The 27,756-nt window shown below is 46.3% G+C and overlaps 1 protein-coding gene across 5 annotated transcripts in view; it reads right to left on the bottom strand.

Annotated features, from left to right (window-relative positions):
* Positions 1 to 27,756, bottom strand: part of LOC147890892 (RNA helicase, ATP-dependent, SK12/DOB1 protein) — a 257,780-nt gene that overhangs the window by 48,206 nt on the left and 181,818 nt on the right. For all 5 annotated transcript variants that reach the window (XM_087389232.1, XM_087389233.1, XM_087389231.1 and 2 more), the window contains one exon: positions 6,623 to 6,741. In XM_087389232.1, coding sequence (XP_087245358.1) covers positions 6,623 to 6,741 — 119 coding nt within the window. The remainder of the gene's footprint in view (positions 1 to 6,622; positions 6,742 to 27,756) is intronic.

The following is a 27,756-nucleotide window of genomic DNA, read 5'->3' as shown; positions in this document are numbered from 1 at the left end:
CTCTGAAACGGCGTTTCAGGCCTAGCTGGGCTCTGAAACGCGTTTCAGCGTAACTGTGGTTTGCACGGACACCAGTGGGAAATGATGAGAGGCTGTGTGGGTGCACTAGTTCACTCCAGAGCATTGTGTTGTCCATGTCACATGTGTTGGTTTCTAGATGACTTGTGTTCCTCATTGCCATCTGTTGTCATGTGTTGATGTTGACACGTGTGGGTTGACTTATGTGTGGTTTTATGTGGGCATTCATACATTAAATGCGTTGTTTGAAGCTTGTGTGAAGAGGTGGTGTCTAAGGTCTAGAATTTGGGGATTAATTGTCTAGCCCTACGTTTCTGTGAAGGGATTGGGAGAGAGATAAAATTCATGTGCTGATGTGGCTGGAAAAAAAGGAAAGTAGAAAGAAAAAAAGAAAGAAAGTTTATTAAAGTCTTCGGAAGACCGATGGATCTATGAGACTGTGAAAAACTTGATACAATGAGCTGTGGTAGTGGAGCTACTAAACGAGCATCCACATCAATGCAGAAATGCACAAAATGCAAAATGGCAGTACTAAGTCCTAAGTGCAACATGGTACAACATAGTCATGTCGATAGTCGACTATATATCAATCTCAACATCTTCATCAACATCATCATTATCATCGTCATCGTCATCATCAGCAACAGGACATCGGGATGGATGAGGCAGTGGAGGCATGAGGACAGCAATAGAGCGTTGTCAGTCGCTCAAGGGTGCAATCCTGGTACGTCTCCTGGTCGTAGCTCTCCGTCTAACCAGGGCCATTGTGACCCCCGTCAGTCGAGCTCCGACTCTAAACAAGGAGGGGATGCCCCTAAGTAAGATCTGTGTGTCAACGCTCTGTCTGAGGTGTCGGGTCACAGGATCCAAGTCACGGTCATGTCGAGGTCTCGTCTCGTGGGGGTCTATGTGATCTGGCTGAAAGAGCTCCGTGATAGAGCTCTTAGAAGTATCAATCGAGGAAGAAGTCTGCTCCTATCTCCGTGCTCGGAGTATCCTCTCGCGGTGTCTAAGCACCTCATGAATGAAACCAGCCAAACACCGCTGGTCCAAACCCCATAACTATCTCTGAAGAGGCAATAGAAACGAACACGGATCTCATAGTAAACAGAACACCTGAAGATGAAATACTCCTCTGTCTCAACCTCCTGCATGTCACACATTGTGCATATGCATCTCTCCCTGGCTAACCACTCTACGCCGCTCTCGATACGAAGTCTGTCCCCAAACTTGCCCAAGAGAGATCCTCAGCGAGTGGGGTAGGTGAATCTACGTGTATCCTGGTGGATCAATGAAACACTCCGATGTGATATGTACGAAGTGATCTCTGTAGAAGCCCAGCTTCACTGGAAGATCACTCGGGCCCAACCAAGTCCGGAATGTGTGTAGTTGTGATACATCCTCACAGATAACCTAGTTGACCTCGTGTGATAAGAGGGGAGAGAACGGAGCATCCATGCTGTACTGGAATGAAGGTAGTCTGTCCATGTGGAGCCCTAGCCCCTCAAACCATCTCTCTGTGTGTGCACACCAACACCTCTGGTCTCCCCCTGCTGCAAGTGTCATAAAAGAGGACAGCGCTAACCATGGTATCCTGTAACGCCCAAAGGTGTAATCCCCATACTCCCTGACTTGGTACAAATACGTGATGACCTGAAATGCAACATCTAGCTGTAATGGGGGTGACCCAAACTCCGCCCAAATGATTTGGTGAGGAACCGATGGCTTACCATGGATCATCCGTGATAACATGAGAACCTGTAACTGCTCCACCCTCACCTACTCTTTATCCGACAAGTCTAGCCCCCAGCATGGACTGCCATACATCCTTGCTGGGCGGACCAAGGAGTAAAAAAGAAACCCTTTGGTCCGTGGATCCTAAAAGTGAGAGTAGAAGCACTGCCTCTCTAGTCTAGCCAATGAAGCATATCCTCTACTCAAGCGTGCATGGATCACGCATCTCATAGTGAAGATGGGTCCGAAAAAGACGACCCATCAAATGCGAACTGGACTTGGCGCATGACGGCTCGAGATGTATTGAAGATCATAGCCTTGGTTTTACCCAAGTTGACCTTCAAATCATGAGACTCACAAAAGGACTGTAGTGCGTCAAGGTGTCTCTGGAGCCCCTCTGCTGAGGAAGACAATAGAACCACGTCATCTGCGTAAAGCAATATCCGAATCAGCGTGCCCGTGAGAGAGCAACCTACCCCCCTGTCTGCATCAATGTCTCGAGCTCGTCATGTAGAGGCCAAACAAGGTAGGTGATAATGGACAGCCTTGATAGTGCTCATGATCTCGCCTGTCCATCCAAATCCTGTCCGGACTCTGCCCGAAACTCGCTCATAAAGTGCCATGACAGCCCAAATGATCTCCTAGTCATAGCCCGAATCGTGTAGGCGTCGTATAAGGCGGGCTCTCGAAACCGTGTTAAATGCCTTGCACAAATCCACAAAGCAACAGTAAACTCCATGGTCCCATGATCACACCTGAAACCGGTCTGTCCTGCAAATCTGCTGACCTCAGAATCAAGTACTAATGCATAAATCTTGGACATGACATGTCCAATCATAATAGTCCTATAGTTCTCCGGGCTCATGGGATCCCTTGCCTTGTGAATGGGTGAGATAGTGTTAATTGTACAGGTGCGTGGAAACCCCAAGCAAACAGCTTCATTAAATAGCTTTGCGGAGCTAGGAGGTTAATCCCATATGCAATAAACTCAGTGCATATTCCCTCATGATCCTTCGCTCGGCCATTATGAAGTTTCATTATGGCATCCTTTACCCCACCCTAGTGAAGAGGGTGCAGAAAGTGGGACGTGGCATATGTGATAGGTTAGGGACTGGCTGATGGGGGATATCATACAGTGTTCGTGCATAATCAAACCACACCTGAGCGTCTGTGAGTGGTGAGGGGCACCGTCCCTCTAGAAATCTCCGCCGAAAGTTCTTAGAGTTGTTACTGAATAGAATGTTCAGTTGCTCCTCCTCGTTTCGGTGAACAAAGTTATGTTTCTTACTGCATACCAATTGATGGTACTCACATAGCGTCTCTCGTTCGCTCCAAAGACTGTTTTTGGTTTCGAATCTAAGCTAACGGCATAAAGCCTTACACTCATCATCGTACCGGCTATTACAAGGTACGGTCCCAGGTGGTGGTGGACGGGTGGAGCGGGTGGTGTGTGGGAAGGAGTGAAGAGTAGCCTCATGTAGTGAGCCGGTGACTGGGGCAACACGATCCTCTAATAGGGATATAAAGTCAATGTATGCGAGAAGTATGTACAGACGGCCGGAGTAAGTAGGTGAGTGATCGCGATCAAAGCGTATATCATGGTAGGTGGAGTAAGAACTCAACGGGGTAGAAAGTGCTGTGCGGCGGGGGGTAGAAATACTAAAGAAAAGATAGGTATGATCATCCCCTGGAGGAAGAGGTGCTATGGTAAAGTTAGTGATGCGAGATGTGAAGGCAGGGGATCCCATGATGTAGTCCACAACACTGAAGCCTCGCCCATGTGGAAAGCACGTGAAGCCACCTGATGCGGGCCATTTGTCAAGACCATTATAAATAATGAGATTATGCATCCTGCTGAGGTCTAATAGGGCTTGCCCATAAGATGTAAACGGTGCTCATCCGTCAACCGAAACTCGTAGCATACCTACCTCCTCAAGGTCCATGTCTAGCAGTAGAGTAGAATCATCCCTGAAGTTGAGTGGTGGTGCGTTGAAGTCCCCAACTAGGAGGACTTGTCCGCAGCTAGAGAAGTCAACAATGGATTGATAAAGAGTAGCAAATTGGGATGTCTAATCCTCCCCTCGAATATCTCTGGCAAAGCAGGAGGTCTCGGGGGGAAGTAGCAAACTGCAATAAACAGATCCTGGCTGTCCATTTGCCGAATCCGAATCCAGAGAAACCTGGAATGTGTATTTCTCTGCTCCACTGAGATGGCCCCCAAAAGTGTGGATCTGTAAAGGACGGCGACTCCTTCTGACCCTCGAACCCCTCCTGTATCCCTCGTCTCATCCCTCTACGCAGACTCCCATGTATACCCATTGACTACTGGTAGTGGGCACTCTGGACTCTGATGTGTCTGTATAAAAGACTATGTCGTGACCTGTATAGGATTCCAACACGTTCCCTGGTTCTTACCATAAGGTAGCATTGTAGTTCCAGATGGTGCAGGATAGGGTCTCGGATGTCTGAGTCTCATAGACCCCTCCTCCCTATGCGGGAGGAGAGGTGGGTGCCCGATGGGGGCGTGTAAGGAGTCGTCCATCTCGCACTACTGCCCACTTCCCCTCCTTGCGGGCTTGATCCCGCTGCTGCAACAGATTGCGCCTCTCCTCAACTTGTAGAGAAGTGAGGTCCTCATCCATCGAGATCGTTGGCTGGTCTCGTAATGCTTACCTACAACATAAAGCCGAAAGTCGTGCCTGAGCATCATAGAACCATATGATAAGGGGCTGCTCTCGGTTGGGGTCCCTCCCTACGCACCATGCTCTCTCAATCCTATGCTCAATTGCCCCTAGAGTAGTGGCTATGAAGGCCGTCACATTTGCCATCGGTGTAGCCTCAGTGTGTGGGATCCCATGTACTTTGATGTTGAGAGCCTTGCTGGCTCTCTGTTGCTGCTCCAGGAGGGTAATTGAAACGGTTTCCCTTGTACGTTCCCATTCGGCTACGTCGGCCCATCTGGACGTCTCCTCGATGGCAGGTTGCATGCTCGCAATCCGTACCTCCACAACTGGGGTGCTCCCTAGGACTGTGCGTATAGCAGTGACCTCCTGTCGAAGCTGCGAGATCTCTTGTCTGAGCCCCTGAATAAGATTAGCCTGGTCTAGGATAGCCTGAGACTGCTCCTGTATGAGACGCGCTTGCTCCTGGGTGAAGCGTGTCTGCTCCTATGCGAAGTGTGACAGCTCCCTCTTGCACTACGTGATTGAATTCTACCTGCTTCTAGATTGACGAGTTCGCATGATATGTGGGGTCGCGGCTGCTCGAGAGTCTTGGAAAGGGTACTTGGTATCATCATGTGAAGGCATAGACCGCCGGCTTAGGGGGGAGTTGGAGAGATAGCAATTGTGGAGCTGAGCGGAGATCAGGTGCGTGAAGACAAGAGTTGAGCTGACAAACTGACAGAGAGAGCTGAAAGGAGAGCGCTACTTGCTGGTCGACGTATGGATTGCGTATGGTTGTTCCACGTCTATGAACGGGATCATGTACAGGCTATGTTCGGAACGTACAAACTGCCTACGACTTGTACACGGATCATGAATGCAGAGTATTGTTGCTGTGTACTGGTGTACGGGCAGAGTGCACTGCATGTTGTAGCCACACACTCAGTGATTGTTACACAGATAAGGAGATCCTTAAGGAATTGGATGTGCTCCTTCATCAGGTCGAAATGGATGCTGGATTGAAGATGTGTTGAGCTGTGTGTTGCTGGAATGTACCTACTAGCTCAATGTTGACACGCTGGTGCCCCGTGGATTTTTGATCATCGGAAGAGTATCTAGAGCTGATCAGAAATCGTCACGGTCTTGGGAAATTCCGAATCGTGGGGATTTCTGTGTGCCTGTGTGCTTTGTTCCAGTCAGTTGTTGTAGGAGCTTGTCTTGAGTATGTGACATGGATACCTGCTCTGGGTGTTGTGCATTTTGCTCTGTCCACATTGAGCTCCACACTGTTATGCTGATCCAGTGGGAGTCCAGACTTCATCTCCAAATCTGAGACTATTTGTTGGATACAACAACTAGTACTTAATTGAAAAGCTGATGATGGTGACTTTGTTTGTTTGAAGGCTTGTCCATTTGCTGGTTGAGAGAGGTGTTGGTAAGCAGAAGCCATATTTAATCTACTTGAGAGTTTTCCAGGACTGGGGGTAGTACAACCAAAGGAAAGAGGGGAAAAGATGGAAAGGGTGAAGATGATCAGGGTGGGGAGGGACAACGGGGAAGGCAATAGCTGTACATTCCAGTGCAATAACTATAACATACGGTCATCATCACAAATAAAAAGAGTGGGATTTGAGAGCCTCAAAGAGAAAGAAAATGGGATTTAAGGGATTTCTGTGAAGTACATCAAACCACCACACTGCCAACCCTGCTCATATCTTCACCTACGTGTCTATTGTCAATATAACAGTCACAGCCTTTGGCCGGAAGCAATCAAGGAAACTCAGTATTCTCCTAAAGAAGTACAAATCAACCAACTCAAGCAGCAATGAAGTTTAGGATGAAGATCATTCTGTAAGATTTCTGAAAATGAGCACTTCCCTGTTCATGAAGATCCTGGATATCGGGAGAGAAGATGGCACGAGTACTAAGAGGCAAAAGTCTGCTTGATTATCTACAAGCTTATTAGGCCCAGTGTCATCTAACACTGGAGTCTTCATTGACCCTGAGCTATTAACAAAGCCTATTTAAGTGAGCCACTCATCAAACCCTTATAGTCTACTTCATACCAGCCTTTATGGTTGAATTAGATCAACTAGATATTTTACTTCTTCCAATTCCCTGTAATCTCAATCCAAAACTCTCATTTTCTGCTCCCATTAATTTCGATATTTAAGGTTGTACAGGAGTTCAAAAGGTCTTCTTGTTACTTGATTGTAGACTTCATTTGAGAAAGTTCGCCCTCTCCCTTTTGCAGCTGCTCTTGTTGCCCAGGAAGAGCTCGCTGAGCATGGAATTCTGCAAAGCTTCTCTTCAGCATATCCTCAACCTGCAGTTCCCAAAGCAAGGCAGTTAAAACTGAGAGCCACTGAAAATGCTTTATCAATATCATATACTCTCTTTTGCATGCCTGACCCTACACCCTCCACAATTAGACTGCCCACCTACGGCATATTCAAGAGAAACTATGTACAAAATCTTGAACTTTACTCATCCCTGCAAAGCGTATACCCAAGAAACACCCCGTAGTTAACAATCTGGCTATCAATACACTGAATTTTGAGACAAATCTTTGCAAGAATGAGCCATTTTTTATGATCATAATTTAACTTGTGAAAGATCGGGATAAACACAATCTCAAGACTAATAATAATATATCAAAACATGAAAACCTATGAAAGTTAAAAGCAAAAGAAAAGAAAAGAATAAGAATAAGAATAAGAGTACAATGGTGACGATGAAAATGACAATGATATTAAGCCCCTAAATGACTTGAATTATTCAAGACACGGGCCCCAAAAGGAAGTTCCTAAAGCATATCCTCAAATGCCTAAAGGATACCTAGTATTACTCATGTCAGCTATGAAAGTAATATAGAAGGTATCAATGGTTATGGGATACACATGAATGAAGTCTGAGAGCCTTCTACATCACTTGTACACTGAGAGGCTCTAGCAGTTAAATTTGAAGCCTATACTACAAGCCTCGTGGAGAATCCTTTTAAGCCTTCCTGCAATTCAAGAGTTTAAGAGTCAATTCATTAAGGTCTCAACCTTGGCAAGAGACTGTGCTTTATATTTTAAAGTATGTGGCATTGACATTTATATTGAAGGAAAACAACTGTAAATTTTTAAATGCTCCAAGGCCCTTGAGCAAGCACATCCTTTTATTTGATAAGGTTCAATGTGATATAATTTATTGCAAACATTACAAATACCAGCAACCCATACCACTTTTACGGAAACTTTCTTCCACAAACGTCAGCTGCTAACTCTACATCTGACTTTCGCACAATCCTTGCAACACCTTTTCTATAATTGAATTATCCATAGGTCATACATTCGTTGCCACATAGAATTCGGGTACAGTCTTTCAAGCTTTCCTAAAAATTACGAAGCAACATAACAGCCACTTCCCTTGCAAATTGTGTTCTTCCACAACAACTTTAAGTAACAAGGTCGATCAATCATTTCTTTCAAGGTTGTATTGTCCACCTGTTTCACTGTTATTCTCTATTTCCTGCTATTAGATTATTCCATAAGGTCAGCCACTAAATGCTCATGCAGAATCTCGTCTCAAGGATCATAAAGATCAATGTGCACTTTCGAGAACTAGGCATCATTCCTTCAATTAATGGGCTATCTCTTTGAAATGTTCTAGAAATTGTAGGTGTTTCAATGGACGCTAATGGCTTTGCCCAAAAACTCAAGTAGATCTTCTATACTTTTTGGCTCATTCTTGGACATTACCTTCAGATCCTTTCAACTTGCTTGCTAGACATTTGCTTATGGAATGATCACATTCTCTGCTACTACCATGCAATCTTAGCTCCAAGAATTTTCTTACCATGCAGTGAAGACATTTGGTAGGAACATGCACGTCTTGGGTTGCTATTGTAGAAAATAATCAAATCAATCTAGCCCCATCTCTTTTCTGCATGAATTTGTTATCTAAAGCATTCTCCAACAAGCCCGCATTGCCCGGCCTATTGCTCGTCTTCTTGCCTGGTCTCACACAGCTCACACAGCCCTTTCAGCTCAGGAGGCATAAAAGATGAAAAGGAAGGGCAACAGGCCAAAATATTAAAAAAGTCCCAAACAAACAGCAAGAAGCAGGGCAAAATGAGAAAAAGGAGACAAGGAGGGATCAGCCAAGGAAAATGTCAGCTCCTATCTCTGTGCTCGAAGTATCCTCTCGCGGATCTGACTACCACATGAATGAAACCTGCCAAACATCGTTGGTCTACGTTGGAGAGGAATCGGGCCAGAATCCCATAGCTATCTCCGAAGAGGCAGTAGAAATGCCCTCGGATCTCATAGTAAACTAGACACCTGAAGATGAAGTACTCCTCTGTCTCAACATCCTGCATGTCACATAATGTGCATATGCGCCTCTCCTTGGGTAGTCGCTCTGCTCTGCTGCTCTCAATGTGAAGAGACCCAGAACTGCCCAATAGAGATCCTCAGTGAGGGGGGTAAGTAGATCTGTGTGTATCCTGGGGGATCAATGAAACCCTCCTTTGTGATATGTAGGCAGTGATCTCTATAGAAGCTAAGCTTCACTGGGAGTTCACTGGGTCCCAACTAGGTCCGAAATGTGTGTAGCTGTAAGAGATCCTCACGGATAACCTGGTTGACCTCGTGTGATAGGAGGGGTGAAAACGGAGCATCCATGCTATACTGGAAGGGAGGTAGTCTATCCATGTCGAGTCCCATTTCTGACCCCCAACAGGGGCTGCCGTACATCCCCGCTAGACGGAGCAAGGAGTCAAAGAGCAACCCCTTGGTCCGTGGATCCTGAAAGTGCGAGCCGAAGCACTGCCTCTCTAGTTTGGCCAACGAAGCATATCCTCTACCCAATTGTGCCTGCATCATGGGTCTCATGGTGAAGATGGGTCCGGAAAAGACAACCTCAAGATAAGTGTATGATGAAACTATCTCAACACGTGACCCATCAAATGTGAATTGCTCCTAACGCATGACGGCTTGAGATGTATTGAAGATCATAACCTTGGTTTTACCCAGTTTGACCTTCAAATCATGAGACTCACCTCACTCATGATTTCATGATGTATTCCGCTTTGAGCTTGCTCTCGCGGGTTTTTTCTCTTACTTAACAGAAGTCTCTTTCTTGGGGAAAAAAAAATCATGAGACTCACAGAAGGACTATAGTGCGTCAAGGTGTCTCTGAAGCCCCTCTACTGAGGAAGACAAGAGAGTAACCTACCCCCCCTGTGTCGTGTGCATAAAGCAATATCCGGATCAGCGTGCCGTCAAGAGAGCAACCTACCCCCCTTGTGTCTACATCACTGTCTCAATCTCGTCAATGTAGAGGCCAAACAAGGTAGGTGATAATGGACACCCTTGTTTCACCCCAATAGTGCTCATGATCTCGCCTGTCCTCCCAGATCCTGCGACTCTACCTGAAACAAGGGTGTCCTTTGTCGCCTACCTTGTTTGGCCTCTACATTGACGAGTTTGAGACAGTGATGCAGACACAGGTGGATGTAGGTTGCTCTCTTGCGGGCACGCTGATCCAGATTTTGCTCTATGCAGATGACGTGGCTCTCTTGTCTTCCTCAGCAGAGGGGCTTCAGAGACACCTAGACGCACTACAGTTCTTTTGTGAGTCTCATGATTTGAAGGTCAACCTGGGTCAAACCAAGGTCATGACCTTCAATACATCTCGAGCCATCATGCGTCAGGAGCAGTTTACATTTGCGGGGTCATCTGTTCAAATAGTTTCATCATACACTTATCTTGGGGTTATCTTCTCCGGACCGAGCTTCACTATGAGACCCGCGATGCAGGCATGCTTGAGTAGAGGGTATGCCTCATTGGCCAGGCTAGAGAGGCAGTGCTTCCGCTCACACTTTCAGGATCCACGCACCAAGGGGTTGCTTTTTGACTCCTTGGCTCGCTCAACAGGGATGTACGGCAGCCCTTGTTGGGGACTTGTCGGATACAGAGTGGGCCCGTGTGGAGCGGCTACAGGTTCTCATGCTATTACGGATGATTCGTGGTAAGTCATCCGTTCCTCACCAGATCATTCAGGCTGAGTTTGGGTCACCCCCTTTACAGCTAGATGCTGCATTTCAGGTCATCACATATCTGTACCGAGTTAGGGAATCTGGGGATTATACCTTGGGGTGTAGCAGGCTACCATGGATAGCTCTATCCTCTTCTATGGCACTTGTAGCAGGAGGAGATCAGCGGTGCTGGTATGCACGTACAGAGAGATGGTTTGAGCGACTGGGGCTCCACATGGATAGACTACCTCCCTTCCAGTATAGCATGGATGCTCCGTTCTCTCCCCTCTTATCACACGAGGTCAACCAGGTTATCCGTGAGCATCTACTACAGCTACACACTTTTCGGACCTTGTTGGAACCGAGTGAACTCCTAGTGAAGCTTAGCTTCTACAGAGATCACTTCTTACATATCACAGCGGAGGGTTTCATTGACCCACCACGATACACACAGATTCACCTACCCCACTCGATGAGGATCTCTGTTGGGCAGTTCACACAGACTTCGCATCGAGAGCGGCAGAGCAGAGTGACTACCCACGAAGCGGCGCATATGCACACTATGTGACATACAGGAGGTTGAGACAGAGGAGCATTTCATCTTCAGGTGTCCTGTGTACTATGAGATCCGAGGACATTTCCACTGCCTCTTAAGAGATAGTTATGGGATTTAAGCCCATTTCCTCTCCTACCCAGACCATTCATGAGGCACTTAGACACCGCGAGAGGATACTCCGAGCACAAAGACAGGAGCAGACTTCTTCCTCGGTTGATCCCTCTCAGAGCTCTATCACGGAGTTCTTTCAGCTAGATTACATGGACCCCAATGAGACGAGGCCTCGACATGACCGTGACCCGGAGCCCGTGACCCGACAGCTTAGACAGAGGGTCGACACACAGATCACACTTGGAGACATCCCCTCCTTGTTTAGAGTCAAAGCCCGACCGACGGGGGTCACAGTAGCCTTGGTTAGACGCAAAGCTACGACGAGGAGACGTGCCAAGACTGCACCTCTGAGTGGCCGACAATACTCTATTGCCGACTTCATGCCTCCACTGCCTCATCCATCCTGATATCTTGTTGTTGCTGGGAATAATGATGATATTGATGATGATGCTGAGATTGATATATAGTCGACCATCGACATGACTATGTTGTACTTAGGACTTAGGACTTAGTACTGCCATTCTGCATTTTTGCATTTTTTTGCATTTTGCATTTTGCATTGGTATGGACGCTTGTTTAGTAGCTCCACTACCACAGCTCGTTGTATCATGATTTTCACAGTCTCATAGACCCATCGGTCTTCTGAAGACTTTAATAAACTTTCTTTCTTTCTTTCTTTCTTTCTTTCTCGTAAAGCGCCATGACAATCCAAATTATCACCTGGTCATAACCTAAATCATGTAGGCGCCGTATGAGACGGGCTCTCAAAATCTTGTCAAATGCCTTCTAGAAATCCACAAAGCAACAATAAACCCTCTGCTTCCATGCCCTCGCCTCCTCGATGATACATCTGAGTGTGAGAATGTGGTCCATGGTTCCATGATCACGCCGGAATCCGCTCTGTCTTGCTCCTCCAAGTCCTTGACACTCTGCAGATCTGCTGACCTTGGAATCAAGTAATGATGCATAAATCTTGGATATGACATGTCCAATCATTATTGTCTTGTAGTTCTCCAGACTCATGGGATCCCCTGTTAGAATTATTATTATAATCTAGGCAATATCATATTGAATATCATTTTGAATATCATATTGAATTTCGTATATATCAATGCTTGCAATTATTACACTAAACTTGAGAGCCGTGCGAAGTTTCATCCCCATGTGCGTATTTAAAATTAAGAGTATGATTTTGAATTTCACGTGCATTATAAAATTAAGAGTATGATTTTGAATTTCACATGAATTTCATGTGCTAGTAGGGATTGTAAAAATGTATGCATTATACCTTCCACGTGGCGCAAACCAGATCAGTTGGAGACCAAATCTTGCGTGGATGTATGTCTAGGGTAGCCTAAGATCCGTGTGAAGTTTCATCCCCAACAGGGTTTAGGATTTAGGGTTCAGGGTTTAGGGTTTAGGGTTTAGTCATGCTAGTAGGGATTGTGAAAATATACGCATTATACCTTCCACGTGGCGCATACCAAATCAGTTGGAGACCAAATCTTGCGTGGATGTACGTCTAGGGTAGCCTAAGATCCATGTGAAGTTTCATCCCCAACAGGGTTTAGGATTTAGGGTTTAGGGTTTAGGGTTTAGGGTTTAGTCGTGCTAGTAGGGATTGTAAAAATGTATGCATTATACCTTCCACGTGGCGCATACCAAATCAGTTGGAGACCAAATCTTGCGTGTATGTACGTCTAGGGTAGCGTAAGATCCATGTGAAGTTTCATCCCCCACAGGGTTTAGGATTTAGGGTTCAGGGTTCAGGGTTCAGGGTTTAGTCATGCTAGTAGGGATTGTAAAAATGTACACATTATACCTTCCACGTGGCGCATACCAAATCAGTTGGAGACCAAATCTTGCATGGATGTACGTCTAGGGTAGCGTAAGAGCTGTGTGAAGTTTTATCCTCAACAGGGTTTAGGATTTATGGTTCAGGGTTTACGTTCAGCTCACTCTCTCCTTGCTCACTCTTGCTCTCTTCATTGTTTCTCACATTTGGTATCAAAGTAGACTAAGCTCTTGGAGCGGCTCCTTCTACCCAAGCTCTCGGACTAGCTCCCATCTTCAGCTCCCAAGCTCTTAACGTCATGCAGCTTCAGCTCAAGGTTCGAGATGCCGTACTGGTCGTACATTGTACAATCACCTGCAAGCTATGATTCCGTACAGTTGCGCTCAGCTCACACGTGCGCCGTATAGCTCCTGTCCTCGTCGTCCGTACAGTCTGCATCAGCTGGGGAGTCAAGGACGCGACATTGAAACTGCACAATGGCCGGAGCTAAGGACCACGAGGGGCTATGCACTGAGTTTATCGCATATGGGATCGACACGTTAGCCCTGATCCTAGCAAAGCTATTCAATGACGCTGTTTGCCTTGGCTTCCCCTGCACTTGGACACTCAACAGCATCACCCCCATCCATAAGGAAGGGGATCCCATGGACTCGAGTAACTACAGGACTATCATGATTGGACATGTGATGTCCAATATCTATGCAGCAGTATTGGATGCGTCGGTCAACCTCTCCGCAGAGATGAGAGGGCTCAGAGCAGAGGGTCAAACCGGTTTCAAGCGAGACCATGGGACTATGGATAACATACTCACACTCATGAGTGTCATAGAGGAGGCCAGATCACAGAAGGAGAGGGTATATTGCTGCATTGTGGATTTACGCAAAGCCTTTGACATAGTACCTCGAGCTTGACTCATCACATGCCTACAGGCACTTGGAATTGATCAGGAGATTATCTGGGCAGTCATGGCACTTTATGAGAGAGGCTCAGGCCGAGTTTGGACAAGCGCAGGTTGGATATATGAGATCTTGACTACCATAGGGGTCAAATAGGGTTGTACCCGACGCACCTTTCACCAACACAGAGTTCAGGACTGCACTTTCAGCCCTTCACAAGGGCAAGTACCCAGGTTCAGATGGCCTCACCCCGTCTTTTTTCATTGCATTTTGGGATATGATTGGAGAATATATTACTTCAGCCCTGCAGGCCATTTGGGACTCTGGCGAGATGCCCGGGTCGCTTACAGAGGGTCTCATCCACCTTATCCCAAAAGGAGGTAGCAGAAATTTAGTGTCCCAGTGGAGGCCTATCACACTTTTGGGGACTTGTTACAAGATTCTCGCCAAGGCTATCAGCCTCCGATTGCAGCCACTTCTCCCTTATCTCATTCATGACACTCAGACGGGATTTGTGCATGGCAGAAGCATTTTTGATAACATTTTTTCTTTCTGGGAAGCTTCAGAGTGGGCCATGCAGAGTGGCCAGAATCTTGCCATTCTACTTTTGGATTTTGAAAAAGCTTATGACAGAGTAGATTGGGGTTTTTTGGAGGGCACCCTTCTACGCTTTGGCTTTACTGATGCTTGGATCAGAGGTGTTTCCTCTTTGTACACATCAGCCCACAGCCAGGTACTTATTGGTGGGGTAAGGGGTGAGAGATTTCAAATTTCGAGATCAGTCCGTCAGGGATGCCCCCTTGCTCCTTTCCTTTTTTTGTTCGTGGCCGAAGCTATGAGTATCTATGTTAGATCTCAAGCTGACATCTTTGGGCTGAGACTTCCCATCAGAAGGGAAGAGGAGCTACTTGACACTGAGTTGGCAGATGACACAGCAGTTTACTTGGATGCCACTCCACAGACGCTCACTTCTTTCAGGACAGCATTGGATTTATTTTGCTTGCGGCAGGGGCGCAGATAAATTGGCATAAATCCAATGGCTTTTGGATCAGTGATGAGGACACTCCAGTTTGGGGGCTTGACATAGGATTCACTTGGGTTCAGAGGGGTGAGCCTATCAGGTACTTGGGCTGCCAGGTCGGCTTGGATATTTCTACCACGCAGCAGTTTGCTCCCGTTTTGGAGAGCATCAGAAGGAAGCTTCTTTTTTGGAGCTAAGCCAAGCTGGATCTTGCCTCTAGAGTTGTGGTGGTCAACCAGGTCCTCTTGGCCACAACCTGGTTTGTTTGTTCATGTTGGTGCCGTTCTAGGGACTGCATCATTCAGCTTAGAAGACCGATCAGAAACTTTCTCTGGAGTGGGCTTGATGGCACAGCAGATGCCTTAGCCAGGGTGGCTTGGGAGACCCTCATCCTCCCTACACAGGAAGGGGGTCTCAATATTATTGATCCAGATTTACAGTGCAGAGCTTTACTTTGCAAGATGGTGGTGCGGGGACTTATGCCAGGGCAGGAACCGTGGAAGGACTTTCTTATCAGCAGCATACAGAGGTGCGCACCTTCTTCAGGAGGAGACTCGATGAGCAGTGTTAGATGGATCTTCACCACAGCACACCTCAGATCACCTTTGTCCCCTCTCATGGTTGCCATTTTGAAAGCTTGGGCCAGTTTCAGAAGCACTCTTCGGAGGATTCCTCCTTCCTCTCGGGAAGAGATTGATAGGCAACCCATCATGTGGAATGACAGTATTTTAGATGATCATGGCAGACCACTGGGTGCCTCACTCTACATGCAGTGGTCTAGGTGGGAGAGGGGACCTGCATCTTCTATGGGGTCTTGGAAAGCCTTCCGCAGGCTTCCAGAGGAGACCAAATCAAGGCTGACAGGACATCTCAGAGGGAGTGCAGGGAGGATCTTGCAGATTGAGGCATCCCTTCCAGAGGTTTGGGTAGACACAGATGATATGCCACTCACTTCCTCCACTTGGGCAGGTACTTTTTAGAGAGGCGGGGTTCCGCTTCAGGTTTTGGCCTTTCGAGATGCACAGGAGGATGCTTTGGTTTCTAGTGTCCAGGATGGTGGCAGATTGCTCAGGTCCACAGAGGACATCTTGCTTGAGTCTGCTTTTCAGCCTATCAGGGTTATAGGTCTTTTGATGCAGGGATCAGATTCAGAGTGGTTCCTAGACCCAGACCCCCGGCTACTCTCCACCGGGTCTCGGAGGCTCTGGCTCTATGGGGGAGTTCCCATCAGGTATTTGCAGTGGGACCCCGGAGAGTGGGAATGGATTGACGCAGGGCATTGAGAGAAGAGCATCCCCTTCTTTCGTTACACGGTCAGTAATGCCAGGAGATATCAGCTCAGTAGTAGAGGTTGGAGACCTTCCAGAGTTCCTCATTGGGAGACTTTTGATATTACTGCGGATCTGCAGAGGTGCTTCTGGAGGAGACTCTGGAAATCCCACAGGAATAGAAAGATCACTATCTTCTTTTGGCTTTCTATCCATGGAGGGATTGCAGTGAACCTTTGGAGGTCCAAGTTCAGAGCCGACCCTACATGCTCGATGCCTTTCTGCTTTGGAGTCTATTCAGCATTGCTTATGGGATTGCAGACAGGCAAGGATGATTTGGATGGGGGTAGCCAGGATTTTCAGTCACTTTGCCCATTCCCCATTTTTTATGACATGGGGCTCAGTGGCTTGGCTTTCTCTTACAGGACCTCAGGTTTTCTATGAGAGAGTTGACTCCTGTCGGGCCATTTCGGTTCGACGTCATCGGATTGAGTCCTGTTCGTTCGATGTGGTACCACACCTTCCTTTTACAGCTGTACATGCCTCTGTGGATACTTCTTGGGAGATTCTAGCGAGCATAGCATCCTGGCATATCTGGAGAGCCAGATGCACAGAGGCTTTGGAGGGTACTCAGGTTCATCCCTTGCACACATTGGCTAGTATCTGGACAGACATCGTACATACTTTGATGGCCGTATGGAGGGGTATGCAGGGAGACTCCCGTGCAGCCTCAACCAGGAGGGCTTCTTTCTTCAGGGAATGGAAGGATTCTCCTTTCTTCTCTGAAACTACTACAGGGTTGAGGTGGCACTTTCAGCCTCAGCCTTGGTTGTTTTCCACCTCACTTTGAGGGGGTTTTTTATTTATCCTTATGATTTCATGATGTATTCCGCTTTGAGCTTGCTCTCGCGGGTTTTTTCTCTTACTTAATAGAAGTCTTTTCCTTGGGGGGAAAAAAAAAAAGGGTTGTACCGCAGCACGACACATAAGGCATCGAGGGGAGACACAGATCACTCTGGGGGACCTCCCGTCACTATTTAGACCCTGGACACGTCCCACGGGAGTCACAGTGGCTCTGGTCTTGCGTCAAGAGACCGAGATGCACGGCACCCCTTGACGAACGCCAACGTCCCATCACCGGCTATGCACCAACCAGGGTGACATGACATACGGAGGATTCCGCTCCGCTCCAGTCTTTTTTCTTTTCATTGTCAGACCCACATGTATTTGATTATGTATGATCAGACTTAGGACTCAGCACGGGTGATGATGCTCGTTTAGTAGCTCCACCCTTACTGTGATTTGTATTAGGTTTTCTTTGAGTCTCATAGACCCATCGGTCTTTCGAAGACACTAATAAATTTTCTTTCTTTTTTTCTCTCTTTTCACGAGTTGGTAGGACTTCTGTTACAGGAGGAGCAGACATGAAGAAATATGGCAACACGGGCTGGCGAGCATGCCATGCTTTCTAAGTTTAAGCCCTAAAGAAAAGGGCAGCAAAAGCAACATGCCAACCAGCCTGCACATCAGCATAAAGCTGATTCAAGACATCCCTCTTATAAGGCTAAGGATGATGCAGATAAGCAAAAAAAGAAAAGCATTTGTCACTACTGCAAGAAGCCAGGTCATTATATTGGAGAATGCAAGAAGAGCATAAAGAGAAGAAAAGGGATTCAGGTATGGCTGTGTCAGATGCATTAGCTCCTCATTCACATGATGCGGGAGATGTTACAGCCAACTTTGTGGAAGAGCACTATGCCTTTATGTCTTGCACTTCAGATTTTTCAATGGGTAGTTCAGATGCTACAGCCACTAATGATGATGATCCTTATGCTTTCTTGACTTGTAGTTATGATCCTTCAAAGGATGCATGCTCTCTCAGTGTAAAAATGAGACACTGAATACTAGGTATTTTGATAGTGGTGCTTCAAAGCACATCACTTCTAAGAAGAGCCTTTCTGCATCTCTGCATTCTTATTCAGTGTGTGGAGTGGGGGACATTATTCTCACATCCATTGATGGCACAGATTTCAGAATTTCAAGTGTCCTTTCTTTAAAGAGGAAGATTTCAGGTTGTATTCGATGATGATAAGTGTGAAGTCAAAGACAAAGAGAATGACTATGCTTTGATGTTGTCTGGCACTTTGTATCGGGGTCTTTTTCAGCTTGATTTGTATGAAAAAAGATCCGATCTTGCATTATTAGTGAGCACTCCCACTGCTACAATGCAGAATGCGGAGTTATGGCATGCTAGGTATGGGCACATGAGCTATGGCAGCTTAATGACACTTCCGAAGCATAATATGGTTGATGCATTGCCTCCTTTAGAGTCACCTCCTCCTCATGCGTGTGAGGGTTGCATCCTTGGGAGGATGCATAGATTTCCTTTCAACAAGGATGGTGCAGTGAAAGCTACACGCAAATTACAGCTTATTCAAAGTGATGTCTACGGTTCCATGAGGAAACCTGCTTTTGGGGGTTATCTTTATTATGTTACATTCATAGATGACTTTACCAACTACACTTACGGTCTTACGGCTAAATCAGAAGTGTTTGTGCATTTCAAACAATTTGTCGCTATGGTTGAGAATGAGACAGGACTCAAGCTACACACACTTCGCACAGATTGAGGGTGAAGTATATGTCTCATGAGTTTAAGGCATTTTTGAAGGAGAAAGGCATCACGCATCAGCTTACAGTGAGGCTTACACCTCAACAGAATGGCAAAGCTGAGCGCAAGAATCACACTCTTATGGGGATGCATAGATGCATGCTTACCAGTAAAAGTTGCCTCACAAGTTTTGGCTTGAAGGCCTCATGTGTGCCAACTATGTTTTAAATCGGGCTTCCACAAAGGCTTTGAAGACAATCACTCCCTATGAGACATGGCATGGGAGAAATCCTTCAGTGGATCACTTCAAAGATTTTGGTTGTGTTGCATATGCCCACGTAACTGTGGAGTTTTGACACAAGTTGTCACATAAGGCACTTAAATGCATTTTTGTGGGGTATAGTTCACAAAGCAAAGGCTATCATCTCTACAATCCTGCTTCACGCAAGATTTTTGTGAGTAGAGATGTTATATTCCCTGAAAATTCAAGACATACACATGCTGAATTTCAGCTTCCAGCTTCTTCAGATGATGTTTTTGAGAGGATGCTTCCAATAGCATTTGGTTCCCCAACTGAGGTTCATGCTGCAAATCAGAATTGACATCAACGTCCTCCTGATCCACATGCCCCGATTCAGTACGTCCCTAGGGTGTGGATGAAGTTCTCAGACAAGAGATTCAAGAGATACACGCAACCAAAACAGTCCCAAATTGGTTGTTTCAGACTCTCAGGGAGAATAGGATTGAGGCCCCACTGCCAAGTGGGTTTTCAAGGTCAAAAGGAGGCCAAATGGGTCTATTGACAGGTACAAGGCATGGCTGGTTGCCAAAGGCTATGCATTGAAGAAAGGCATAGATTATGAGGAGACTTTTGCTCCTACATCCGGGATGACCACCATACGGTCAGTTATTGCAATGGCTGCAAATTTTGTGTGGAATGGCCATCAGTTGGACATAAAAACAGCTTTCGCAACACACCCAGTACCACGATGGAGAGCAATCAAAGCAGCTCCCTTACCTCAGGAGGAGACATTTGATCCGGTTCAGACAGACGCCATCCATACTCCACAGGTAGATGTTGCTGCAGCCCCAGACACTACAGTTCCACATCAGGAGGGGCCTTCAGATGCACCAGTACCAGCCCTAGTCACTTTGGTTTATCATGAGGGGGGTACCAATACTTCTTCCCCATAGACTATTCCTGCCACAGTCAACATGACCGAGGGAATGCATGCACAGACGAGGACTCCAAATTCCTCTTCAGCCCAGCCACAGGCCTCCTCAAACCCCAGCTCCAGTTCTGCTGATAGAGGTAGGTCCTTCTCATCCATCTTCCACGAGTGCAGGTCTTCTTTGCACTCCTCGGCTAGACCTGCTTCTCAGGAACTCTTTTTCGGCACTGGCAGACTCCACGACTTTCATGGATGAGGAGGAGTTTGTGCCCTCCACCTTAGGGGTCCTGGTCATTGGGATTCCTTTTCATAGGGCCTCCCCCTCAGCAAGTGTGGGGATCCTTTCACCTGTTGAGTTTCCTGCCCTAAACAGGAGTGTTTCGGCCCAAGGGAAGCTGGTCTCCTCTACTGCCTTTCTACCTAGCATCCTCCTGTCGATGAGCATAGTCCGCTGGAACATACAGGGCCTAGGTAGAGTTCCACACTGTCACCGTAGGCAGCTGATATGGAATTAGCTTCATCCAAGTGTCACTGGAGGTGCTATTGATATCCTTTTTATCCAAGAACACAAGTTGGATGCCAGTGATTGCTCTAAGTCTGGCAAACTTCTTTCACAACATACCTTCTGGTCACCTACTATGAGCACAAGGGGAGGTACTTGCATTTCGGTCTCTCCTTCTATTCTACCCTTGGTTGCTGGTCATGGTATTATCTCCCCCTCTAGAGCTCAATGGATCATTCTTTTGATTGAAGGGTGTAAGATTGGTCTTCTCAATTTGTATGCCCCCAACAACAGAGGGGAGCGAGTCTCCTTTTAAAAGGAGTTACTATCTTGGGCCCCCATTGCAGATTCTTGGATCATTGGTGGTGATTTCAACATGGTTGAGTTGCCATCACACAAAAAGGGAGGCAGACAGGGTGAAATTCATTCTTTGGAGAGAGCAGCCTGGGATGCCTTTCTCTTTCAGTTCAGTGGCAAGGACACTTGGTTTGATGATGCCTTTCATGTTATGCCACAGTCACTCCTGTACTCTTGGCCGAACAGGAGAGTACACATGCCCATCCATGCATGTATTGATAGATTTTATGTAGACCATTGGGCACTTGACAGAGGCGGATCTGTATGCATTTCTACTGGGGTTACCACCTCAGATCATTTTCCAGTGGTGTTGCAGATTCTTGAGCCTCATCGGAGAGGACGCTCTGCCAGTGTCACGATTCCGGATGCTTTTTATGCAGAGGAGAGCCTCACGGAGGATATTTTACAGATTTGGGTTTCTCACATACAGGGTGGAGCTGTCCATCCATCTCAGGTAGCTGCAGCCTTATCCGGAATTAGTGACTATTATCATTCAGTCGCTGATTCTAGGAGACGTGAGATTCTCAGATGTGAGATTGGTATACGCCAGCAGTTAGCGTCCCTTCAGAGGGAAGAGCAGAAGAGGCCCACAGATGCTTGGATTCATGAGCGCCTTGCTGCAGCAAGGGCTCATATACAGATATTGTTGGATCAAAGAGCAGAGTATGCCTTTCATGCACGGGAGTCCTTTTGGATTCAAATGGGTGGCAGGGTCAACAAACACTTTTTCTCTACTCATGGGCCCAAACATAGTAGAGATAGTGTCTTGCAGCTTGTTGACTCAGACGGTGTGTTACAGTTAGATCCTGATGCTGTCATGCGTGTAGCTTCATATTTTTTTGCATCCCTTTTTACTGCAGATTTAGGCACACAACCCATAGATGATGCCAGAGAGGTTATTTGGAAGTGTATCCCTGTATTGGTGAAGGATGAGATGTATGTTTCTCTTAATGCACCTTTCACCAATGCAGAATTCAAGACTGCATTACTTGCCCTTCACAAGGGCAAGTGCCCGGGTTCGGATGGATTTACCCCTTCTTTTTTTATTAGTTTTTGGGAGCAAATTGGTGATCACATTGCATCAGCCCTGTAGGGCGTGTGGGACTCTGGTGAGATGCCTGACTCACTTACAGATGGTCTCATTCATCTCATCCCAAAAGGGGGTAATAGGAATCTAGTGTCACAATGGAGACCCATCACTCTATTGGGCACTTTTTATAAGATTCTGGCGAAAGCCATCAGTAAGTGGCTACACGTTTTTCTTCCAGATTTGATTCATGACACTCAGACACGGTTTGTGCATGGTAGAAGTCGATAATATTTTCTCATTTTGAGAGGCCTCAGAATGGGCCATACAGAGCCGCTAGAGGTTGGCCATTCTACTCTTGGACTTTAAGAAAGCTTATGACAGAGTAGACTGGGATTTTTTAGAGGGTACTCTTTCTCGCTTTTGTTTTTCAGATGCATGGATTAGAGGAGTATCCCCTCTCTACAAATCAGCCCATAGCCAGGTGCTTATTGGGGGGGTAAAAGGGGACAGATTTCAGATCGGTAAGAGGCTTCCTCTCCGCCGGGAAGAAGAACTCGTGGATAGCGAGTTAGCAAATGACACGACTATTTTTTGGGATGCCTCCCCAAGGACACTCCCTTCCTTCCGGACAGCCTTGGATTTATTTTGCACGGCTGCAGGTGCACACATTAATTGGCATAAATCCAATGGTTTCTGGATTTGCGATGCTGACACCCCGGATTGGGGTAATGATATTGGTTTCACTTGAATACAGAGGGGTGTCTCCGTCAGATATTTGGGCTGCCAAGTTGGGGTGGGCATCTCTCCTTCACAACAGTTTGCTCCGGTGTTGGACAGCATAAGAACAAAGCTCCTTTTTTGGAGCTCCACCAAACTTGACCTGGCATCCAGAGTGGTGGTGGTTAACCAGGTTCTTCTAGCCACATCATGGTTTGTATGCTCTTGTTGGTGCCACTCTAGGGATTGTATCACTCAGCTCAAGAGGCCCGTACGAAACATTTTATGAAGTGGTCTACATCGCACATCTGATGTTACAGCCAGGGTGGCTTGGGAGACCTTGAATCTTCCTACAAGAGAAGGGGGTTTCAATATCATGACTCGGATCTACAGTGCAGAGCCTTACTCTGCAAGGTCGTTGTGAGAGGACTTATGCCAGGGCAAGAGCCTTGGAAGGACTTTTTTATCAGATGCATACAGTCTCGCACGATGTCACCACAATGTAAATATCCTAAGTCAAAGTACAGTTGACCATTTATTTGATCATAATTAAAGAGTTTTATATGTGTTAATTATGGTCAAAGAGTTCTTTTAATGGTCAAAGAACTGACTACAGTCAAAGACACTTGACTCTAGTCAATACATGGGCTGAAACAAGTCCCACGTGCATGGTATGCCAAGATAGATGCTCCCACGTGCATGGTATGCCAAGATAGATGCATTCTTGGCAAGTAAAGGATTACATAATAGTCCCATGAAAAGCACCCTCTACATCAAGAAGGATGGGGGGGATATTTTGGTCATCATTCTTTATGTAGATGACATGCTGCTCACAGGGTCAAATGAGGATATAATTGCAGATTTCAAAGCTGAGTTGAAAGCTAAATTCAACATGACACATTTGGGCATGTTAAATTTTTATTTGGGGATCCAGTTTATACAAGACAAGTGTGGCATCGTTATGTTTCAATCCAAGTATGTGCAGAAGCTCTTGGATAGGTTCACCATGCATGATTGTACGCCTATTGCCACTCCCATGGAGCCAGGGCTGAAGCTTACTATGTATAATGCAAGTGAATCAGTGGATGTCTCACTTTACAATGAAGCTATTATTATCTCATATACTTGTGCAATACACGACCCGATATTCAATATACAGTATCTCAAGTGAGTAGATATATGCACAGCCCAAGGACAACACATTGGCAAGCTGTAAAACGCATCTTCCTTTATTTGCAAGGCACAAAGTCTTATGGCTTGATGTTTTCCAGGGGGGGGGTGACTTGCAGATGCATGCTTACACTGATTCAGATTGGGCTGAGACTATAATACCAGACAATCCACTAGTGTAATTGTTTCTTTTTGGGCAAACCTTGCATTTCTTAGCTAAGCAAGAAGGAATCTACAAAGGCTACTTCCTCATGTAAAGCTGAGTACAAGGCAGCTTTCACAACGACAGTTGAGTGTGTTTGGAGTGTGTTTGGCTGCGATGTTTGTTCGCTCATCTTCGTCTCATATTGGAGGGTCCTTCTCCAATTCTCACTGATAGTCGGAGTGCTATCGCAGTGGCAAAGAATCCTGTGTTTCATGCTCGCACGAAGCACATTGAGGTTCATTATCACAAGGACTCCCAAGGTTGTGTGTGTGTGTGTGTGTTTATATTAAAAAGTCCCATCAATAATTGAACCATACAATTAATTCCATCAATTGGATTAAAAGTAAAAAAGGGAAACACATAAGAAAAAAAAGTTTGAGACATCTAAGTTGAAAAATGCAACAACTAGAGTTTGCCAAAATTTCGATCAAAATTAAGAATTTTTAATGATATTGACTTTTATAAACATAATACTGCAAAAAGATGTTGAATCCTCAGTCGGTCCAGGTTAAAAGGTCATTCAGTGGTCGAATGGCATGGTTGTTGAAGCATCTCTAGCTTGTGAGCTCTTGGTTTGTTCCACGAAGAGTCTTTTCTTCACATCATCTCCCATCTTCCAAGTCAACTAGCCCACAACCTCATGAGCATTCTATAGCTTCACACCATTTGCATCCAATTGTTCAGCAGTTGATGCATGCTTTATCACTATATCAACATCGTCATGTTCTCCCTTGCCATTTCCACTACCAAAAAATCTCCACATTATCCGAATACTAGTCAAAGAGTAGTACCTAGCACAACCAAAAAGGGAAGAAGTTTGTTATATAGCACTTCAAAATGTGCTAGAAAACAACAAAGACCTGTGGCAAATGCCTTACCTCACAAAGTACTGCCTTGAACTAAAATTCTACCCCATCTGACCAAACCCAATCTCTTTTCAACTTCAAGCCTTTGGACAGTAGCCATTGACACTATCTCTTGGGTGCAAACTTTACTGTAAAGACTGATCACCAAAGTCTGAGATATTTTTTGACTCAGAAGCATATGACTTGGGCAAATATGCTGTCAATGTATCATTTTTAGAGTGTCCATACTCCAGGAGCATAGAATAGATGGCTGATGCCTTGTCTTGAAGACCCTAGGTCAACAATGTGAATTGCTTATCACAGGGATCTCGATGAAATTAGACATCTTCACCAAAGCACTTCCACGTGAGAAGTTTGAGGCATTTCGCAGTGCCCTAAACTTATCTCCTTTTGGTGATTGATCACTACCTTGTACACCACATTGACACTGCAGGGGGGTGTTAGAATTATTATTATATTCTAGGCAGTGGCTAATGTAATGTAATAAGTGGGTTAGGGGCACTTTCCCTCTTAATGGTTTTTATCCCTAACCACAGTCTAATCTCTAACTACGGTTAGTGATTAGATAGGGTTTTGTCACTTAGACAAAACCCTCATCTCTTTCATTGTACTTCACTTCATTCAATCCACTTTTGCGAGTGACCTACATTCAGCTCACTCTCTTCTTGCTCTCTTCATTGTTTCTCACTTGTGGATGGGTGAGATAGTGTTAATGGTCCAGGTGCAAGGAAACCCCAAACAAACAACTTCATTAAAGAGCTTTGCTAAGATCAGGGCTAGGAAGTTAATCCCATATGCAATGAACTCAGTGCATAGTCCCTCATAATCCTTCGCTCGGCCATTATGAAGTTTCATTATGGCATCCTTTACCCCCCCCAGTGAAGAGGGTGCAAGATGTGGGGCGTGGCATATGTGAGAGGTTAGGGACTGGCTGATTTGGAATGTCATAAAGTGTGTGTGCTAGTCATAGCAGACTTGACTGTCAGTGAGTGGTGAGGGGAACCGTCCCTCTAGAAATCTCCACCAAAAGTCCTTAGAGTTGTTACTAAACAAAGTGTTCAGTAGCTCATCCTTGTTTCGGTGAACGAAGTCTAGTTTCCTTCTACCTACCAGTCGACGATACTCGCGTAGCGTCTCCGGTTCGCTCGGAAGGCTATTTTTGGTTTCGAATCTGAGCTAACGGCGTAAAGCCTTACACTCATCATCGTACCAACTATTACACACTACGGTCCCACCAAGGGGTAGTGGGCGTATGGAGCGGGTGGTGTGAGAAAAAGCGTGAGGGCAGCCTCGTGTAGTGAGCGGGTAACCAGGGCAGCTTGATCCTCTAATAGGAGTATGAAGTCAATATAAGCGAGAAGTATGTACAAACGGGCAGAGTAAGTAGGTGAGTGATCGCGATCAAAGCGTATATCATGATAGGTGGAGTAAGAACTCAGTGGGGTGGAGGGTGGTGTGCGACAACCAGTGAAAATGCTAAAGAAACGATAGGTATGATCAGCCCTTGGAGGGAGATGCTACAGTAAAATCAGTGATGCAAAGTGTGAAGGCAGGGGATCTTACGCTGAAGCCTCCCCCATGTGGAAAGCACATGAAACCACCTGAGGTGGGCCATTTGTCAAGACCATTATAAACAATGAGATCATGCATCCTGACGAGGTCTAATAGGGCCTACCCATGAGATGTGATCAAACCTCATCTGTCAGCCGAAACTCGTAGCATACCAACATCCTCAAGGTCAATGTCTGGCAGTAGAGTGGAATCATCACTGAAGTCGAGGAGTAGTACTTGACGGGCACATGTTCTCGCATTGAAGTCCCCAACTAGGAGAACTTCTCCGCGGCTAGAAAGTCAACAATGGACTGATAAAGAGTAGCAAATGGAGATGTGTCATCCTCACCTCAAGTGTGTCTAGCAAAGTGGATGGTCTCAAGGGGGAAGTAGCAAACTGCAACAAACAGATCACGGCTGTCCATGTGCCAAATCCGGATCCAAAGAAACCTGGAATGTGCATCTCTTTGCTCTACTGAAATGGTCCCCAAAAGTGTGGATCTGTAAAGGACTGCTACTCCACCTGACCCTTGAACTCCCCCTGTATCCTCCGTCTCATCTCTATAGGCAGACTCCCATGTATACTCGCTCACTACTGGTAGTGGGTGCTCTGGACTCTGATGTGTCTCTATGTAAGAGACTATGTTGTGACCTATATATGAGTCGAGAAGTTCCCTGGTTTTCACCATACAGTTCCAAATGGTGCAGGATAGGGTCTCGGATATCTGAGTCCCATAGACCCCGCTTCCCTATGTAGGGGAGGGGGCTGATGTCCTACGGCGGCCTAAAAGAAGTCATCTCTCTCGTACCGCTATCCACTTCCCCTCCTTCCAGGCATGATCCCGCTCCTACAACAAAGAGCGTCTCTCCTCAATCTGTAGAGGGGTGAGGTCCTCATCCATGGAGATCGATGGCTAGTCTGGAAGGACTGACCTGCGTCGTAAAGCTGAAAGTCGTGTCTAAGTATCATGGAACCATATGATCAGGGGTTGCTCTCGGTTGGGGTCTCTCCCTACCCACCATACCTTCTCAATCCTCTGCTCAGCCACACCCAGAGTAGTGGTCACGAAAGTAGTCGCATGTGCCACCATCGGTGTAGCCTCAATGCGTGGGATCCCACGTACTCTGATGTTGAGAGCCTTGCTGGCTCTCTAATGCTGCTCCATGAGGGTAGCCAAAACAGTTACCCTTGCAGGTTCCCATTTGGCCACATCAACCCATCTAGATGTCTCCTCAAAAACAGATTGCATGCTCGCAATCTGTGCCTCGACAACCGGGGTACTCCTTGGGACTGTGTGTATGGCTGTGACCTCTTGTCAGAGCTACGAGATATCCTGTCTCAATCCTTGAATGAGACCATCCTACTCCCAAATGGCACGATCCTATTCCTATGTGATGTGGCTTTGCTCCTGGTTGAAGCGGACCTTCTCCTGTGCGAAGCGTGTCAGCTCCATCTCGCGCTCACACATACTGTGTACCTCCACGAGT

The sequence above is a fragment of the Dipteris shenzhenensis genome, chromosome 18, assembly GCF_047967505.1.
Source record: "Dipteris shenzhenensis isolate YYH24624 ecotype China chromosome 18, Dip_SZ_1.0, whole genome shotgun sequence".
Classification (NCBI taxonomy): domain Eukaryota; kingdom Viridiplantae; phylum Streptophyta; class Polypodiopsida; order Gleicheniales; family Dipteridaceae; genus Dipteris; species Dipteris shenzhenensis.
Note: the sequence above shows the minus strand (reverse complement) of the source record. Positions and strands in the feature narration are given on the sequence as shown.